Raw genomic sequence first — 22,196 nt, forward strand, 5'->3', positions numbered from 1 at the left:
CAGTTGCACAAAACGTCAATTAGTTTACTCTCGAGTCCCATTCATTACGCTGTGAAAAATGCTGATGGAATACGCGAATATGAGGAGGTAAATTTGCATTTTTACAATGGAGGGCAAACATGTCAATCGTGAGTGACTCACCTGTCTACTAGTCCCGACGAGGGGTTTCTACTATGGCATTTGACGTGGGATGGGGGCGGCTGGGGCGGAGGCGCCGGCAAAGGGGCTCTGTCTTCAGAGCCTCCGCCGTCACCGCCGGAGTCTTCCACAGCGGCCTCCGCGTACAGCCCCGTCATGGCGTACATCGATTCTTGCCTCCTGCAAATAACAACATATTAATAAATTGTTCATGAATTGACTACAATGATTATGTTTTGTAATATGTACATAGGATAAAAAAATCAATTACTGTTTTCAAATATATTATAAGGATAAATACAAATATATAAATATATATTTAAGTAGGAGCATAAACGCAATTGCTTCGATACATTTCTGGCGTTTCCATGTTCTTTTGAATAACGTATACCGATACTGTTCGGTAATAGCTTCAAGGCATTTATGCTATTCTCCGCGCGTTGACTCACTTGCGTCGGTTTTCGAACGAATCGGTATTCCTATTATGTTATACCTTCCCGAGTAAAACATAAAATACATGTAACGGTAAAAAATACCGATAAAACAATAGCAATAAAAAACAATGAAACACAAATTAATACAAAAAAAAAGTATTAAGTATTCATTAATTAAACATATAGTAATAAGTGAAAATAATGGTATTAGAAATACATATAAATAAATGAAACTTAAAAATGTGTACAATTTAAATATTTGCATAACATTACAATATTATAATTTTAAAATTGCAAACATATATAACTAAAAACTTGGGTATATATATAGGCATTTTTATTGAGTCATAGTATTTTATTCGTGTTTCTATTTTAGGTAATAATATTGAAATTTTCTTTAATGCAGTTTTTTACTGCGGAGAACACCGAAACAGAAAAGAAAACTTGTCGCAAAAACGCACTGACGGTGGAAAAGAACTTGCAAATACGCGTTAAAAGCGCAATAAAAATAACGTTATTAGTTTTCACGATTTTCCAACAAATGCATTTGTACGTGGTGATTGGAGATCAGCAATGATCGTTTGGTGCCTCTCCACAGAATAAGGATATGTCATTAACGGTTGCAGACAGTGGAAATTACTATTCCATTCCAGTGTTGCTAAATCTCTACCTGTTCTAAATCCATCCGTTACGTAAACGATTCTTAAGAAAATCACATCTAATTACACTCCCAAATCGTCGCAATTAGTGCACCCAAGGAGAGTGCACCGAGAAAAATAACCTCATTAATAAACACATAATTCACTTCCGACAGAAACCTTTATCAATAACTTTAGTATAGTAATCAAACAATTAAAGGATTTTATTATTTCTCAAAACATCCTATATGAACAACAATCGGGATTCAGAGAAAAAACATTTCACTGAGACTGCATTACAAGTAGTGTTAAATGATTGGTTGTTTGCCAAGGATACAAAGAAAATCATTGTAGCAGTTTTCATGGATTTCAAGAGAGCTTTCAAACAATAGACAGAATAATAATGTTGAAGAAATTAGAGAATATCGGTTTAAGTAAAATAGTTTTAAGATGGTTTAATAAAAAAATAAATAAAACAAATCAAAAAGTTAAAATAAATTATACCTATTCCAAAGAGAAAAATACATCTCACGGTGTACCTCAAAGGTCTAAATTGGGACCATTGTTATTTATATTATATATTAATGATATAGTTAATAATGTAAAAATGTATAAAATACATTTGTTAGCAGACGACTCATTAATGTATTTCATAGGTAATAATATTAAAGAAGTTGTAGAGAATTTAAATAATGAATTAAGTATAATAGAAATTTGGTCAATCAAGCATAATAAATACCTACAAGTAAGACTGAAAGTCAGGAAATTGGTGACATCTATATTATAAATTATTATGTGCTATACAATTTATAAGCAATATATAATATGTCACTGCAGCTGGAGCCGGTTATTTTAAATAATAAAAATTTGAGTGTTGCTGCCGGGGCTCGATCCCGCAACCTCAGAGTTATAAGTCTAAGACGTTGCAGACTACGCTATTTCGTCCTTAAAATTAATTTTATATTAAATAAACAATACATTCAAATAAATAAAAACAAATTTAATAATTACACTCGCAAGGGAAAAAGCTTGTTTCATAGGTATTATTTTGACAGGTTAACTAAATCTAATCTTAAATCTTTAATAATACTAAATCTAAATTTAATCTTTTCTATTCGTGTTTTAAATTAAATTAAATCTAAAAAAATAATTTCTTTTAATAAGTCAAATTATTTTGAGCGCGGAAAATAAACGCACTCAACGTGTTAAAGAAACTTAAACGAATTTTTACGAATCGTAGTCCTCCTAAAATACCACGACTCCGACTCTACAGCCCTGATTACAGTGAATGTGCATTTTTATTGCAGTTATACTTTTACTAGTGTACATACAATTTCATTAACTAGGCCAGTCAAAACGTATCAAACAATTGATTTACGATTTCACTAGTCCATTTCAGTGAAATTTTATTTATTCACTGTGCAGATGATCATTTTGGCCTTAACATGTATTGTGTCGCCCTACAACTATGTTTTGCTAGTGAAATGAAATGCTAATGAAAGTTTTAAGACTAACCAGTTTATTCAAGTTTGACGTTTCAAAATTGTATGATTGGGCTTCAACGACAGTTTAGAGCAGCATATAATTTATTAGCGCTTTTCAGGCAAATTATATTTTCGTGAAAATGTATTCAAATATGATTTACTGAAACGCCAGTCAAAATATGATGCACATTCACTGTAACTATTCATATAGTCTATGCATATCCTATTTTTAATTAAGCCTGTGTACTAAAAAATATACTTTTCAATATAAAAGTATACACCCACATAATTAGCATGATAATAACAAGCGTAAAATTATACAAAATGTTTTAATCTTTAAATCTCGTGACCTATAAAAAGATGCTCTTTAATTTTATGTCGTTTTGCATACTTTGAGATTTTCACGTGGAAAATATGTAAACGAGGCTACATTTATGTCACAGTATATAACAGATACAGCATTTTAACGACCAAAAAAGTATACGTCGAGAACTTTGACTTAATGGTGGGTTATGTTCCTGTCATGTAATAAAATTAGTAATGCGACAATAATTATGTACCTAAGTTGAACCATTAAAAATGTACCGTAGATAATACAAATTTTATGGAGAAACGCATATTTTTACTTATACTAGGTCATTACTCCTACCTATGATTTATTTAAAAGGGAAGAAAAGTCGCTGCGATTCCTCTCGCAAATTACGCAATGTCACGCTCTCGGGGAGGCTGTAAATCGAGGGTGGAAAAGCGCCATAGACACACCCGACGGTCTTCGGCTATAAAAAGACGTTCCAGCTGGAACCGGGCCAAATTATACATCTCCCATTGTGCGAACTCGGAAAATTCGCACGTAAAAAAGCATCGGAGATATACTGCATGCGATAAGAGAGCGAAGCGTTCTCGCTTTCGGTCGTTTTTGCATCTGAACCGGGAGCGTGATTAATTGGATTGCTTTTCATAACTAAAACTTTGATCAAGCAGTACACACAACAAAATGTGGATGGTAATTAGCGAGCGGCTACGTTGCGCAAAGTGTTGAATAGTTTTACGAGTTTGCGCGTGCGCGCCAAAGTATGTAAACGAAAATTGTTCACTGGAACAAACATGGGGAACAACATGGAATTGGTTTCGTAAATAGAGAGCTTTCAACATAAATACTCGTAGTTGAAGTTAGAGTGAATTTATTAATTTACACAATGTGTTGCATAAATCACTAAAAATATAATTGGAACAATTTTATAATAGTTAAAATATTATAAAATGTATTTTATATTATTTTTTTTTATTAATAAATAAAATGTTTTTACACCTTTATAAATGCAGGCACTGTTAGCTGTCATTGCGCACCTTAGACCGACATTTACGAAAAAAAACTCTAAATATCTCATCGTAAAAATATGCTTACTGGTGTATTACATATTATTATTTAAACTATTAAATATTAATATTCAAAACATATTGCGTCGGAGCCAGCGCGATCGCCTGTTTATCATACTGTGTGTATGTAATGAATAATCCATACAAAAAAATAATGTTTTTAATTTGAATTTTATATGCTTTGACAGATCTATATTAAAGTTTGTCACCGCACCTTAACTTAGTTAACCATTTTATCATCTATTTCAGGGGTTCCCAACCTTTTTGTAACCTAGAACGCATTTTACAATATCGGTAGGGCGGCGGGCACCACCTGACTCGTCAAATATTCATTTTTTGCCACTTACAGGAGCTATAATCGGAAAAAAGTCGGCGATCTCGGAGGATTTCAGTTGTAGTTTCGGTTCGGACAACTTCGAGAGAGTGTAGTAGAGGCTTAACAAATAATTAAAAATAATTAAAATTTTTAATTAGTGTTTGTGAAAAAAAATCTATTGCGGTCGAATAGTGGCGGGCGCACACAAATCGTAGTTGGGAGCCCCTGATCTATTTAATGCCATCTATTTTAAAATTGCCACACTACTGGTTTCGCATAAACATAATATAAATATTAAATCGAATATACCAGCTTTGATTTTTGCTAAATTTCAACCACCAACCTCACTCTACCTTAGTTTGGATTAGAACTAAGACACTTCTTAAATAGGAGATCATAGTACGTAATTCTAACGTCAAGTAAGGTTATATTTGCGTACTAAATCAGAATAATCGATTCGTATATAAATGTAAATATAGCAATAATGACTCTCTTGAGCTAATCACAGGTTTATTTCCGTGAGCTCTTAATCCCGGGCAACGCCGGGTTTGGATCGTTAGTGTATTATAAACTTGTTTAATAATAATATATATAAAATTAAAATGTAGCTAACTAAATTAATATTCCTAAAAATATATATATATTAACAATTAAAACATGTTTTTTTACCACGTGAGAAATAAACCTGGGTTATTTTCTAGCTGCGGAATCAAACAATACTGGTTAATTGGTAAATTTTTCGTTTCCGCAATTTTAATCTGACGATGAGCAGCTTTCGTGTGAAAATTTCATTACCCTTTGTTTACGATTGAATATGCGTATAACACTCCGAATCCTATTTAGTTTACACTACGAGTTAAATATAATTAAATTACAAAGAAAAAAATCAAAATATATTATCACCATGCAACACTGTCGATGTTCCCGATATGGGCTATCATACATACATATGTATACATATGTTTGTATGTGATTTTATATCTTTCCATAAACATATTTTATGATGTTTATTCGTTACTAAAAACGCTTTCCAGTTACAAAACATTCAAAACAATACCTTCGATTCTGTCAAAAAACGAACAAAGCGACGAAACAATGGCCGAAAATCCACATCGGAAATAACCAGTGACAAAGAGGACCGCTCGGGAAAATAGTACTTTGCGATATGATGATATCGTTGTTTTAACGGATACACATGTATGTAACGTATCTAAACAACACGGGTATCGACTGATAAGCTCTGGCAATCTCGTACATCGCGACGTGCAAATATGGCACAATTAAAACGTAGACTCGCAAATTTTCAAAGACAAAGAGCAGTTTGTCATCACATATCTATTATACAGCAATTGCAATGGTTTTTGAATAGATAATAATTGCAAAAAGTATGTCAAAATATAAAGAATTACCGATAGTTTGAACATATATAAATACTTAATGATAATGTCAATAACGCTGAAATGATTGAGGTTATCTTTAAAAGTATAATGTTTCAAATATATACAAATAATACAGTGACGCATAAAACTTAGCATCGTTTAAAGATAACACAGATTCCTTATATGGATTGATACAAGCATCACAGCATCGATTTACTATAAAAAAACTCGTTAATAACTTGTGTTATATTGTTATCAGCAATGTGCGTTGTACCTCATAAAAATCAATAAGTTCGTGCTAAATCGTAGTGTGGCATATACGTTTAATTATTTTGGTCGTAGTTCTGCGTGGAAGACTATCCAGCTGGACCAAATCCTAGCGATTAAAGTGTAATAGGGATGATCGGATGCTAAATACGAGAATCTGAATTTTGTCATTGATTTGGTGAGCTCCACTGGTAGCGAACTCAATGCCTAAACTTTGAATGCAATGCTGAACTTTTATCTTGCTAATATAAATATAGCTAAATCCCGCCTAATCTGCGCCCCATTTTGATTAATTCTGGCCATACTTGCTAATATGCGGTCTAGTTGATAATTATTTATGTAATAAATTTTATATAAATATAAAAATAAAATGTAATCTTTAAATCACATTTAAATTTCGTTCAAAAGATATTGCACAACTTTGCAAACAATAGGATCGAAGTTCAAAAATGTTATTTATTACTCGGCTGTTAGATGATTTTTGGTATACTTGAGATTTATTAAAGAATGTATTATGAAACTGGCATTTATGGTAAATATTATAGCATATCTCAATAATCTTAATTTTAAGTTGCAGTGTAAAGATAAATTACTAGTCGATATGTATTCTGAAATTAAGGCTTTTGAATCCATACTACGTTTGTGAAAGAAGCATATAATGAAGATAATTTATATTATTTTACGTGCTGTAAATATGTAGCTGCAATTAGTTGACAAACACAAAAGACAACATTTATTGCAATTAATAAATATTTGCAATGTAATTTTTCGAGAAAATTTGAGGATTTTCGTTAAAATAATATTAAATAAAAATATTTTTAAACTATTTTACGATATCAACTACAAATATAAATTTTGGAGTTACAAAATAATAAAATTTTGTAAAAGATATTTGCGTCTGAAAATATCTAGCTATTTTATTTGTTAGGCGTTAGAATAAAAGTTGTCGTAATTATTTATCAAAAACGCAATAAAACTATTTTTTTTTAAATATTTGCGATTTGCTGAACAAATTTATTCGTCACGCCGACGTTATAAAAAAGCAAATAACGATTAGATAATTGGATAATGTAACTAGCCAAGGTGCCTAAATTACAAGCGCCCAGAGTCAGCGTTGCTAAATATATAATTGTTTAAATTATGATCTTTACTCAATAAGCCATTTTTATAAGAAAAGTAGCAAACATCAACAGTTTATTTCTATATTAAATCGTTGCATATGTCCAAGGGTCTAGAATACGGATAGAGCAATAAAGAACACATAAGCACAAATTTATTTCCAAATACACTATCATCTGGAGCTTCCACAAGTCAGAAATTTACTTGTGGGGGTTATGCTTGAAACTCGCACACATAATTACCGTAACCACGACATACTTATATAAGGATGAACGTGATAAAAGAGTGTGAAGGAATGGACGATGCACGATGTCCATAAAGCAAATGTCACTTTCTAGAGGCGTAGACATATTTCGTTTGTCGAAAAAACGAGTGCAATCCTTGATACTTAAGGCTGGCTTAGACGGTCAGAGACGATCTGAGACGAGATACTGGATACATCCAGAGAGGGACTCCCAGAGACGATTATGGCAGAGGAACTGACATCGACTACGCCGGCGGTGCCACAACTACAAGACCTAAGAGGACCATCTACTGGACATCATCCCTCCCACAGCTTCTCCACCCTCGGAGAATAACGACACTCGACCACCATAGTCTGTCGCAATATATTTATGTAATATTGTACTATAAAATATTACCAGTTTCCAACGGCGTATGACTGGCTACGAAATCACGCCTTTAGGGTCAGAAATCTTAAATATTACTTCGCTTCCGACTTGGGACACACGAGAGTTGAACTGAACTCGCATTAAGCAAATCTACATCAGGTAGAATAAAAATCAACACGACTCTAAATTACGAAATTTGAAATTCAAGAAAGCCCATTGAAAACATGTGACGTAGATAAGGCTAATCAAATTTGAAAACTCTAATTTAAAATTAATTAATTTCACAAAATATAGTTTCAAATCAAGTTGAAATCACACATTAATGACGCAGATTTAAAATCGTGCGAAATTTAAGTGATATGAAAGAGAATGGAGTAATTTATCTCGTAGCATATCAAAACTATAATAGAAGCAATTAATTAAAAACATGATCTTATAACATAATAACTGGTTATTAAAATAACTCGATCGCACAGTATTTTGAAATCAGTACCGGTTACAAGGTTACACTGATCTTAACCTTTATAGCGAACAGCCGTTTATTATTAACATTGAGAATGAACCAATGAGATTGTATAATACAAAAATATTTGTCACAAATTTATAAAAAATTGTCAATACGTGCCAACGCCACTAGCATCTCAGAATCTCCTAGAATAATAGATTTCTAATGACAGTGAAACTTATTTTATGTGAATATAGCACATATATATCTGAGCAGTGGATAAACACGTCAAGTACGTTTACTGTTATCAAATTTGAAGCGTAGCGAAGGTGATTTGTGGATACGAAGATGGCAGATGACCCCAAAGGTCTGAGAATTCGCACGCCCGTGACACGAGAAAAGGTCGTATATATACTATAGTATGTATCGGTATATACGTACATTCACTCCGAGAGTCTGAGAGGTCTTTCGATAGAGGGCGATGTAATAATTGATGGTGGCAGCAGCAGCAGAGGGAAGTTTCGCAGTGCAATTTGTACACTTCCCCTAGTAAGGGGTGGCACTTTTGATGAATCACACACAGCTTCGCTTTTCAGGCGATCGATGAGACAGGTGGGAAATTTCTTGCTGCGATTGTCCATTGCAGCACCACCCCAATGGGGAATATGTGAATACATAGCAAACACGGGGAGATTGCGTAATTGATTTGCTTCAAAGGATAGTCGGGCAGTGCAGGTTACGTATCGAAATTGAGGCAATTTGGTAGTTCAACGAATATGTGACACGAATCGATAAGGGCCAACACATACGCAGATTTAAAAATGTTTACTCTAGAAACGGAACTAAGTTTATATAATTTCAACTAGAAGCAGGGCCAATCAAAAACTATAGTGTTCATGTCACTTAATAATTACATAGAAGTGTAAGTTTAAACTTGAGATCAAACGATTTTCGCACAATATTAAAGTGTCCAGTCTCGGAGCTGCCGAACCCATTCCAATATTTTTCTCTTGTTTTCTTAAAGCCAAAGAAAGTAGAAAATCTGCAACCATTTTTCATTTTTCTGCTCATCGTTTTTGATTGAATGATTGCTAATTAGTTGTATGTATGAGCAAATTCACTGAGTCATTATAAGGTATTTTAACAATGATAATCGTTGCGATTTAACAAAATCAAAGTCGCTTTTTTATCCTTCACTTAAACCGAAATTTTTCAGCATTTATATTTATATTCAAAATTATTAATTTGAAGTAAATCTAGTTATCCAAAGTCATTATAAATTCGTAATACTCTTCTATTGATGGAAAGTGGAACGTCAAATTTTCGTTAATTCAATTATAAACTAATCTAATTACTAAGTTTTATTCGAATATTATTAAATCGTTTTTAATTCGATAACGTCGACGTTCTAATGGAAAAAAATTAATTGATTATCTTGCCTAAGTGATATTTAATCTTATCTGACATATAACATATGTATGTTAAATTCAATATTATCTTACATAGAGATTATGTTTTATTGTTTAATAAATAAATATTATTAAAATTATCTATTATAGCATAAACATTGTAAGTCAGATTGTATTGTGTGTGCAAGCACAGTGATTATATTTGAGAGTAGACATTTAATAAATAGCTCAAATATTACCATTAAAATTATATAACTTCTACAACAATAATGCAATATCAAAACACCTGAGTCACACAATCGAATAAAACGCTACAATGAACCAGTGTCGCTCAGTTTTTATTGAAATAATATTTAAATTTGTATTGTTTGGTTATTCATATATTCATGCACTCTATATGCAGATGATATTACTATATTACATATTATATTTAAAACGAGTTTTTCGTTATAATACAACTGAATTTGGGAGCAAGAGTATTTCGGAAAGGTTTCAATTGGAATATATTTAATAAGTTTTTCATTTCAGTTACGAATATATTTTAATAAGCAGCTGCTTCAACAAAACTCAATAGTAAATAACGGTATTTAGCTTGTAAAAGCACTCTTGAAAATTACTTTTTTAGGCTTTCAATAGAATCTAAAAATAATATTCGAGATGCTGCTTAAGATCAAAAGGGATAAAAATACTGAAAAATACTCTCATAAAGTAGTCAATATGATGTTCAATCGAGCTAATATTTATTTAAACGAAGCGTACCATATGCCCGTTAGAATAAACTGTGCCTATTTTGCGAACGCGGTCTATAAATACACATAGAATTGCATTTTTTCTAACTTAACCCAGGATTTAGGTCGAAAGGTCGGGTGTAACCTCGAAAACGACGCATGAAAACCGCAATCACATATGACACCAATGCCTGCGGTTTTCCGAGTCAGATTGCGTCGCGTAATCTTTATCTATTTTAAGGATAGTAAGAATATATTGGTCGAGTGTTTCCTGTTGATAATTGTTATTATCTAACAATACAACGTTTGTGAAAATGTCAGATATAAGTCACCAGGGATCCTTTTAAATAGTATTCTTATTAATCTTCCTGCAATAATGTTAGTTGATTTTTTTCATCTAGATCATATAAGACGTTGATTATCACTAAAATCACTATTAAAAAATGATGCTTATGTAGGTATGTAATTAGACTCTTACGAGCTTACTAATCACACCAATTTAATATTTTGTTATGCCTGCACTACACTCTCTGGAAGTTGGCCAAGGTTGGCCAAGGACGGAGAATATAATGGGTTACTTCGGTCGAGTTCGGTTCTGCCCGCTCTAAAATCTCTCGTTACCGAGAACGGGGGGTAAAGTGGGAGTAATTCAGTCGACTTGGCCAGCTTCGAGCGCTTCCGAACATTGTCGGCAAATGGACCGAAGTCAAAGGAACCGAAGTCAGAGCTGCTCTTTCGAGCGCGAGCGGTAAGATACTTCCCCTTTCGTTCTCTCGCGTGTTAAGTGACGACAGTGAGAGAGATCGTGATATGGTTTTTCACAAACAGAGATAGAACGAGTAACTCGGTTTAATATCAGTATGCGCGTAGGAGTCCTATGGTCAACACGCAAGTCGAGCGCTGCATCGTAGTCACGTGGTCAAGTTATAACACCACATGCTTATCGGGGACTTCAACAGACTCTTACTGACATCTTTGAATATTTTAGGGCAACAAAAGGGACTAATTATATTTTTGATAATATATTCTTCTAACAGATAGCGTTATTATATTTTTTTTCATATAAAATTAAATATTTAAAAAATAATTAGTGGTACTTGATTTTGTTAAAAAAATCGTTTCAAATATCCTTATGTATTTTCTTAGATCGGTTTATATAAATGTTATACCATAACGAATTCTTATTTAAGATAGTCACATCTGTGACAAATTCTAGGATAGTCACAGATGTGATCATCATCTGAAGTATCATTTTTATGTCTTATGGCATTTTACAGAAGCCGACAAATATTTTGCGTAAATTGAATATTAACGACCGAAAAGTTGTCATTAATATTGTATTGGTAAGTACCCACACATACTTAATAAAATCGCTGAATAAAAACGATGCCAGTTACAGCACATATATTTTACTCGATTGATACTTCAGCTGTTTTTGTGTTTGAAATTTTTTTTTTTAAATATTCCTTTACAAATATGGGTATTCAATTAAGCGAATATCCGAATTAGTCTACTATCGATATTATTTAACAAATTAACAATGGATAACTTCAAATGACAGCTTCAATGTCATGAGTGAAACATTTAAAACGCTCTAATGTGCCTTTTTATTTTTAGGAGTGTCACTCGCGACAGCCTAGGTAGGAGGTTGGGCCTATCTTAATTACGCGTATTGCACTGAAGTCAAAGCTCGACTAAGTAAGATCCGAAACTTCTGAGCTTTATGCAGATACTGAATGAGGTTTGTCCCAAAATTAAACCTAGTCACATATTTATTTCAACGTTTGTTTCACTGAATAAAGCAGTACTGGAAGTTTGTTAAGATCATCGGTTACAATCTTGTATATGTTTCAACAGTCCCGAACAATAACTTAAGTAGGGAGATTATTTATTAGTTATTTAAAAAAAATCTGTGGCGTATTATCGTAGTGTCTTTCTAGAAATTTGCTTCGACTGTTTGTTTTATAGGCAAAAAAATATTTGCCTTGTAGGTTACAGTGTTTGTTTTACACTCTCACCATTACAGCAAATTTATTAGAGGCGTTGTTCGATATATTACTCTAATGTAAACGTAACGAGGAATGTAAACAGAGGTAGAGCGGTATTGACGCAACCACATAATTTAAACAAGTCGTGCATATGCAAATAAATACTTAAAAGACGGACGAGATATGAGATGAGACAATTTATTGAAAATCATTATATCTAAGGGTTAAATAATCTCTAATATTATAGTTCGAGGATCATTTAAATGAGCAATATAAAAAATAATTGTTCCATAAAAGAAATCGTTTGCGCATTATTCTTTGAGAGATTAGGTGTAAGCGAGTGAGCATTGATCAGAATAGTGAACACCCCATGAAAAACTCTTTGTAACTCATCCCTTTTCGAAGAAAAAATATGACGATTTACTTTAAATAAATGCACAAGCAATTCATTTTGTGGAACAAAATATTTATTTAAATGCATATAATTATTTTAATGTTTCTTTGTTAAATTGCACCCTATAGTTCGTGGTTGTAATGTCGCACATTAGGCAACAACACCGTTGCATCACTCGTTGATTTAAAATAGTTAAAGGTACTAAAGAATGGAACTGTCTCACCTGTGTCCTTTCCTGTGTTGGGGGGCGGCCGCATGGGCGTCGGAGGCCGCCATGCTCGCTGACCGACCAACGCCGGTACCGCAACCGCCCTCGCTGGCACGACGCACGCGCTCCAGCGCGACTCTATCGCCGATCACCAGCTCATCACTCCTCCACCACTGTCAGCAGCGGCTCATCCTCGAATACCCCTGTGAAAATAGACAAAACATAGGTTAGTTTTGTAAAATAATTGTGGCGAATGCTACGCGTTTGTTGCAATATAATGTGAATCAAGCTTAATTCAGAATCTCCATATAAACCCATGTATCTTTAATTGCAAAATAGGATCAGATATCTGATATCAGAATTGCTTCAATGAAACAACTTGCTTAACTCCACGGTAGAATAATTATACTAGCTAATATATTAAACATAAGAAATGGTATGCGAGATTAAGTCGTTTTAGCGTTTCTGCCGATCAAAAAAATCTGTAGATAGACGACCTCCCAAATGACCGATTATTTTTAATCGTTCAATTATCTTATCGTTGTTTACGATCAATATTATATTTGACAACAATGAGTTACTATTGGATTGATTTATGAATTCAGTACGAGCTTATATAAAATAATTATTACAATGTTGAAAAGGTAACGGAAAAAAGCCTAAGCTAACACGAAGGGTTATTACGAGTCTATAGTCGCTAGGAACACGCATTTGATATTATATAACACGAATATTACACTACTAAAATTGACAATAAATGTAGCTATGAAAACATTCTAGTTTAAAAGGTAAACTTAAATGTGGCGTGCAAATGCGCAACGTGAATATTAAGTCTGTAGGCGAAACGTGATTTGTCATTCTGAAAATTTACAGACGCTTAAAACTAAAAGTGTTACTGGCATCCGTGAAAAGGCGAAGTGGTCCCTTCCGCGCAATTTAACAACTCTAATTCACGCAATTAACCGACGCGTGCTAAGCCGAGCTAGCCTAGCCGGATTACGTAGAATGGTTTGAAATCCATTATTTTGCCGTATTATTATAGTAAATAACATGGGTTATCTAATCGATAAAGATAGCCAAAGACGAGTGGCTCCTTCTCTTCAGCTTATTTTTATTGATGGAACTGAGTAATTTATGATACTCATACTTGATTACGATGAAATGCGAGAGTAAAGAAAAGTAGAATGATATGTGGATAGTTCGGCTGAACTCTCGTTTATTCCAAGTCGCAAGCGAAGTGGTGATTCTCAATGGGAGTTCCTGAATGAATTACTCTTCCACCTCTTTCGCGTTCTCGATCGTCTAGCCAATGCGATGATTCGGGACAACAACAGGCTATTTGTTATTGTCTAATAAAAATTTTGCTAGACTTTATTTGCGCAACGGCGGTTCGAAAATCAGTAAGATCGACAATGATTTAATTCTATGCAACACATTTTATCGTATTATGCACCGACCCTTCGAATTTGTTCTGGTAACATGGTCTTTTTGCAATTGTAAAAAGGACAAGAAAAAGTTTCACTACGGAGCAACGAACGAAAGTGATCGAATTCTTCTCTACAAATCAACAGTCAATTGCTGAAACTCAGAGTGCATATCGGCGTGATTTTAATACTGCAAGTTGTCCTTTGCGATCGGCTATAAGGCCAATAATTCAACGATTTCGACAATAAGAGTCGGTTACGGACTTGCTCCGGAAGGCCGCGAACAATCCAAATTGCAGTCCGCGAAAAATTCAAATTGCAGTCCAAATACCGAGCGTTCCCACTACGACGGTGCTGATACGATTTTATTGCTTTTGAAGTGAATTTTTGACTTATGAAAAATGATAATTGTTTTTTCGTTCTCCTATTGACCAAAACTCGGTTTGAATATACTTCGATCAATATTTAAAATAAAAATATAAAATAGCGCCATCACCGCCGTATAATGAATAATCGGTAAAAATATCTATTATCTTTTTTTTATTATTTATTATTCATTAACGTAATTCCGCATGAGAAGAAAATTACTCATTCTGCGGTTACAATTTATTACAATTGAAAAATCAGGATTAACTGCCTACTGCTCTAACACCCAATCTGCGTAAATTATTCGCTGTCGATGGTCTCTAGGTTTCAGTTATTGTGTTATCTGAATTTTAGTCCAGATGAAAAATGGCCAAAGGAAACCATAAGTAAAGCCCAAAAGCTGCGAGCGCCGACGAACCGACAATTTCGGGTTTTTCACTTTCACTTACAGCAGCAATATTATTGGATAACATGGCGCCACCATGATGCTATATCTAAAGCGCTTCCCGTATCTTCAATTTTTTTTACTACGTTGTGAATTGTTGGCCGATGAAATTGACCACAATCTTCCCGTAAGTAAGTAAGACGATGAAATTAACCACAATCTTCCCTTATTTTTAATACACAGTTCAATACAGAATTGTTATCTATGAAAAGCAATTGAACAATTTAAACGCGTTAAGTGGTGGTTAAGCGAAATATTTCGTAAATGTGTTGCAAATTAACACTTGACACTTTAAACACGCATGATTATTGACAGTTGTCTGATTTACAGTGCTGCCAACATAAGAAACTTGAATTGGATTATCCTGTAATTTAAATATTTCATGGCTAATATTGGAACAAAATTATCATTTACCAAATGAAAATCTGTTTTTAAATTAAAAACCAAGATACACAGAGTATTTGATTTATATTCTATTACTTAATTTTTATCAAAAAATTAATACATATTACCTCTCTCTATTCTCTCAATTATGCTTAATAACTCACCACGCTAAGGGTAAACAATGAAGTATAACAATTAACTTTGATACTATTGAATCTTATTATGTATCTTACTCTAAAAGCTTCTAGTGTATTAATTATTACCACCAAACAAACTTTATAACGAAGTACAACAATACCCTTACCCAACAACTTAACTACTAACTATTGTGACAAATGGAACTTAAGCAACGCTAAATTACAACCCGTACTTACATATAATACATCGTTTTACGATTTTTCCGATGCAAGACCTTAACAGTACTATACCATAGGTTACCACGACAGCGACTAAAAATGGGTACCGGCATGCGATTACGCAATTAGGTCTGAGTCGCTTTGAAACGACCCACTTCTACTGCTACCAAAAGCTAAAAACAAAAACGCAGGGCACTGCATGCGGTCAATTTTCATTTTCCAATAACTGCTTTATGGTACCTGCATAGGCGCCGTTGCGCAACTCTACTCGGGCGTATAATATAAACTGCAAACTGCGATCCGAAATATTAACGAGGGTTACGAGATGTGAGCAGTCAAGGTCACCGCCTGTCTGGCTGCAACGGATGAGTTCGTTCACACCGAAAGCGAAATTGCCGCGGAGGCTGAGAGCGCTCAAGAGTAGTGCACAATCAATCAATGAACATCGGCACGATTAGTAGGTATGTTACGTGTATGCAAGGATATAAAAGGATTCCAAGCAAATGGAAGTATATTATAGATGGTAAACCGACGAAGCCTTAAAATATAGTATTCAGAAAAGCAAATAAAGGCGTTTTAAACAGGTGGAATGGTGACTCGACCGTAAATTTGATCGAATACATAAAAAAATGAGGCTAGATGTTTTATTTTATGTTTTTTTTTTATATTTATATTTATAAAAAAAAATGTATTATTTTTTAAGATTATATATATATATATACGAAACATTCTCATATATAAACCGATAAAATATTCCATATATTGTTTCCTAAATTATAATAAAAATACTATAAATTTAAAAAACGAGAAACAAAAGATTTTTTGTCATATAATAATGTGGTGAAATCAAAATGTGTCGTTGAAACATTTTTAAGCGGTCAGAAAAGGTTAGCGCCGAAACTGACCGCGCGCTTATTGGTCTTAACCGTCATACTTACAACTTGGCCTTAACAACTTTTTATACAACATACTAAATACTAAATAATAATCATACGTGTATACTGTGAAAATATCAAGAAAGCGTAATGACTCTATAGCTTGATATTAAAACAATCAACGTCACGTTTTTGTGGAAAATTAATTTATAGTTTTCAAATTAGTTTTTCATTTATACTACTTGTATGCATGACACATTATTAAGTGTGTCGAAATACAATTTTTATTTTACTCAGTACGCTCAGCACGCAGTTCTTATAGATTTTATTGATTTACAAATCTCAAGGATAAGTTTGACGGGGGTAAGGCTAATCCAGGAATTATGATTTAAGCCTGTGATAAATGTCCATGGGTCGGCAAGGTGATTCATTAGAATATCCAGGAGAAAATGTTTCATTGCCGAAGGAAAAAATACAACACGCAAAGGCTATGAAAATCTCCGATGAGTAACGCGTTTAGATATATGAAAAGGATTTAGATATCTAAATAAATACAGTAGATAAACTGCATGATCGATTGCTTATATGTGACCTTAATCAAAAACACACAAATGTTTTGTATTATCATCAAGAGGCAAATAGCGCATAAGCACACACAACTGATGACGCTTTTCACGCAATAGAACATGATTCACATGTAATTAAACGGTAGAAATTAATTGCATTTTTGATAAGATCGTAATCACTTATATAAAAATATTTTTCACTGATAACATATACTTATAAATTAATCTAAATCTGCTAGCAACATAGCATTGGTACTCCACGACATTACTACACGACTACACCTGTGTCCATAATCTCATTTTACTACTATCAAAATAATCGTTACTTTTGTTTATACAACGAGTCTAAATTATCCAAATTCAAGTTGTTGTGTATTTGTTCAAATAAATAAATTTTAAGATACAAAGTTAGCAAAAAATTAAAATATTTTTTTCGGAAATTAGATGTAAATTATTTTCTTACCATCTATCATTTTTATCAAAAAAGAGTTGGATAATAGATTTCCATAGTAGACGCTACCGCTCCTTTATGAGATTTGGAGGAATCTGGGTAGTAATTCTGACAAGTTGAGGAGCAAGAGTGATTGGTTATGTGACTAAGTATCACATCCTTTCTATGATCTTTCAAGAAAGCTTAGACGAATGAGAGAGTATGCCAAATTTAGAATCAATCACGATACTTCCGATCTTAAGCTCCACTTCCGACATATTCCTTAGTAAAAATGTAACTTTTAAGGCGACCCTTATGGGCGACCGTCGAATAATTACAAAGCTGTAAGTACAACAATGCTCATTAAATTCGAGGCCATGAGTATTTTTTCTAGACGCAAGTCTGAAAGACGCAATGAAAACAGGTTTGAATAGTTTTCCGAAATACCAATTTCAGTAATGTTTTTTTAGTTAAATCCCTTTCATGTAGCTTTCTAGAGCAGGGGTTGGCAAACCACAGACTGCTGCCAATTATAATCTAAACTGATTTTTAAAATTTTAAAACGAGCGAAACGGTTAACCGTCGAGTTAAGTACTTGTGAGGTTTGACAGTATGTGGTGTTCCTATTGCTTCACATTTTACTGTTACGATACCCAGTTTTAATTTGATAGCAATTTTAAAAATAATAAAACTACTTATAATTTAAATTAAAAAATTTTCTAATAAAATCAAACGAAAATGCACACTTTTACACAATATTTTCACCAATATTATTGACTAATATCCAAGAAAAATAATATATTTTCTGTATAAATATTTTTTTTTGTAATTTATACAGTGCTACTTATAAAATTAAAAATGCTCTTTTTTATATGTAATATTTGCTACTTATAAAATAATAATATACACAATTGTAAATTATTTTGCTGTATAATTAGATAAGGAAGAATGTGCATTGCACGATGACCTTATGTCTCTACTAAAAAAATACAATATACATACTACATACGTCATTATTACTACACGATATTCAAAATTTGCGGAAAAGTAACGATCAGAAAAATTGAAAAGGTTAAAACTGAATTTTTCATTACAACACATTTTTTCGCATAAAAGGCTACAAATAAAGTCAGTACATGTGTAGCTCAGTTTTTAATTTTAAAGGAAAGTAATTTTTCGGTTGTAAATTAACTAAGTTATATTTGTTTGTTGCAATTGAAAAAATGTGTCGGGAAAATATATTTATATCAATCTATCTTTCGGCGAGAATGGTTGCTAAAAGGATTGCGAACATTGTGCGTAACATCAATAGACAATGAAACAGTAAAGCGAATGATAAGCTTTTTTTGCCCTTGCTGAATCCAGTTTTACCAAAAGGTGCCCTATGTTAAATTATGACTTTTGGCGCCCTATGTTAAATTATGAAATTAAATTATGGCTAAGTAAAATAGTAGCAGTAAGTATCCATATTTAGCACCTACTGCAAATAGTTATGTTATTAATTTACACCACATTGTTTATTAGGGGAGGCAATGCCTTCATGGAACGACTACAGACGAAAATGTCTCACATACGATTGTGGTAGAAATATAAGCGAAATATAAATATAAACAGATTAACGCTTAGATGAAAAAATTAAAGACTTGTAGAAATACAGGCGGTTCAAAGCATCTGATTTTTTATTGTATTATTCACCATCAGGTACTTTGTGGGAAACATATCAATATATCATATGCTATTGTACCAGTTGTTATTCGCTTTCGTGAACTTAACCCTCGTTAGTTATGAGACTCTTCTTTGTCAGAAATGGAATACGAATACCTTGATTTGCTCCACCATATAGCAGTTCGGTAGTTTAGTTACGGTTGAAATTGTTTGAACTCATAGGGGCAACTGAAATTTTTCTCTACTAAATTTTTACAACAAATGCCAGATTTTTACAACAAATTGAATCAATTATTTACAACTATAAAAAAATCTAAGTTTGTAGCGAAAAAGTTAAATTTAGAACTTTAAGAATGTTATTATTTTCTAAATATTTTTCCAGATTTAGGAGTCACTCCATTTTACAACATATTTGAACATAATCTTTAAACAAAGATTTCAAAATATGATTCTTAGGTGCTTTAAATTTGAAATTAAAAAACGGATACGAAGAGTCCTGGTTGCAAAACGACCCACACTGTAATCTGGACGCAAATTTTTAGCTAAAGTATTTTAATTAAAGTGAATGAACGACTGTAAATATTTGATTGCTGTGATTTAAGGCCGAAACTGAAATTAACCATGCATAATATAGATAAATATGCTATCATTGATTACAAACAAAGAGTTCTTGCTTCATGATTGAATGACACATAGAACATACACAAAAGAAGCATGCATTAACAGTCGAAATATCGGTTGACACACGTTTTGTTCAATGGAACATTCCATGCAGTAACTAATCTCATTAACATCTGTATATTGATGTCAATAGGCGAGGTTAACGCTTACGTTTTCGCAATTAGTATACGTAGGGACAAATGGACCTCTGATGCTGCAGGCGCATATGTCTTCAATCTTATCAAAATAATAACAATAACAAGAGTGATAACTACGCACAGCTTAAACGGCGAGCGTGGGACGTTTACGCAACGACGTATATTTGTCATTGCTTCGCAAAGATTACCGCGACAAATCGCTGCGACAAAATTCCGTTTCCAGAAAGAAAATAGCCGTTGATATGAATTTGTCTCGGACATCAGAGTATATTTTTTATAAATAAATATTAATTTCAGGGCACAATTCTAATTAGCGACAGTCGCAGGCCTCTAAGCGAATACGCCTCCGAGTGGATGTTCTTTATTTCAGCTCATTTATCCACTTTACTTTCCATTATTATTACAGGTCTTTATATATTTCATAGAATAAAAGCGTATACTTGTATTTTCTTTCGGTGTAGTTTTTCATGCGTGGGCTGTATTGTTCAATATTGCTTTGGTTTCATAAAAGTATATCGCATACACATATGAAAATATGGAAGCGTATATTTATAAGGTTATTACTTTTGTTATAGTATTACTTAAGTTGGCTTCTGTTACAATTTCTAAGTATTTATGATAATGTTTAGCATTGTAATATATATCAATAAATTGTCAAAGAACATATCAAGTTAAAAACATATTATATTGATAGTGGTTAGTTAATTCATACTATTAATAATTTTCTGATTACATTTTAATGGGCACGTGTCGTCAAGTTTAATATATTGTACTGTAAGTGTCAAGTATTTCATGTTCTCACAGAAGCTTGAACAAATGCTAAGTAAATATATTTAAACCAATGGCCATATTCTCAAACGACTATGATGTAGACCTAATCTTTTTTTAAAGTTGCATACCGGGTGACTATTTATAAACTAAACCACTATGGTCGTTTTTCTATGACGACAAAGGATAACAAAGAGCAATATTATTGTTATTAGTTTAAGGCAATTTTATTTATTTTTTGATACAAGAAGAAGGTTATTCGGTGAATTTGGCCATGTAATAAACTGTTAATGCTCCCCGTGCATGAACGACGACGACGACGAGCGGCAGTACGACAATACATTATACGATCGTCAGGTAGCATAAGCTTGTGAGTGTCGTAATATATACTATAATATATAAGGCTCGTTAAAACAAAGTATATTTAATATATAAGATGCATAAATATATCTATCTATACCTAAAAAAATCATTTGGTCGTGGAGATAAATGTTAAGTCATTATAAAAGCATCTGGAAACCAACCTACAATTGTTTGTTACATTCTCAGATTTCTATGCACTTCTAAACTGTTTCCAGGGCCGGCCCTAGATTATTTAGCGCCCGACAAAAACTATGCTCCCACCTAAATTATATCAACACATTACATTCAAATATCATTCACTAATACTACTATAATTTATAATAATTAAAATTTACCACAAGCATTTTAAAATTTACAGTAAAACAAAATAACAACATAATAGTTGTTCATTGTGTTATAATTATATATTACATTAAGGCATTTAAGATCTAAAACAATAGTAGATCAACGCAGAAAAACAGCGGCGAAAACAACTGTATGGTAGCCACAGAGCAAAGAATATAATACTAGCTAATCAAAGTCAAAATAAAAAAATAGATTGGGAAAGTAAAATATATTGTTACCATGAGACAATCATAGAGTATTATAAGGGGAGCTAAAAAATATTTTAACCCTTTGCTCTGCTAACATTAAAATATACCATAAATTTTCAGTGCAGCCATAAAAAAGTAATGAATGTAAAATTATTATCTACATATATTTTAGAAAGTTATTAGAATATATTTTGCAGTTTTAAACATTAATAGCAGTAGCGTGTTTAGGATCCCAAAGCAATATTTTTAAATATCATCCACTAGCTTT

The 22,196-nt window shown here is 32.8% G+C and overlaps 1 protein-coding gene across 1 annotated transcript in view; it reads right to left on the bottom strand.

The window, feature by feature from the left end:
• Oatp30B (Organic anion transporting polypeptide 30B) overlaps positions 1-22,196 on the bottom strand; it is a 94,857-nt gene that overhangs the window by 23,030 nt on the left and 49,631 nt on the right. Inside the window, exons 2-3 of the mRNA XM_088205078.1 lie at positions 12,951-13,138; positions 142-318 (exon numbers count right to left, since the gene is read on the bottom strand). Of these exons, the coding sequence (XP_088061204.1) occupies positions 142-318; positions 12,951-13,003 (230 nt within the window). The 5' untranslated portion in view covers positions 13,004-13,138. The remainder of the gene's footprint in view (positions 1-141; positions 319-12,950; positions 13,139-22,196) is intronic.

Source organism: Plectrocnemia conspersa, unplaced genomic scaffold, assembly GCF_051122295.1.
Source record: "Plectrocnemia conspersa isolate PC_06_02 unplaced genomic scaffold, ASM5112229v1 ptg000002l, whole genome shotgun sequence".
Lineage (NCBI taxonomy): Eukaryota > Metazoa > Arthropoda > Insecta > Trichoptera > Polycentropodidae > Plectrocnemia > Plectrocnemia conspersa.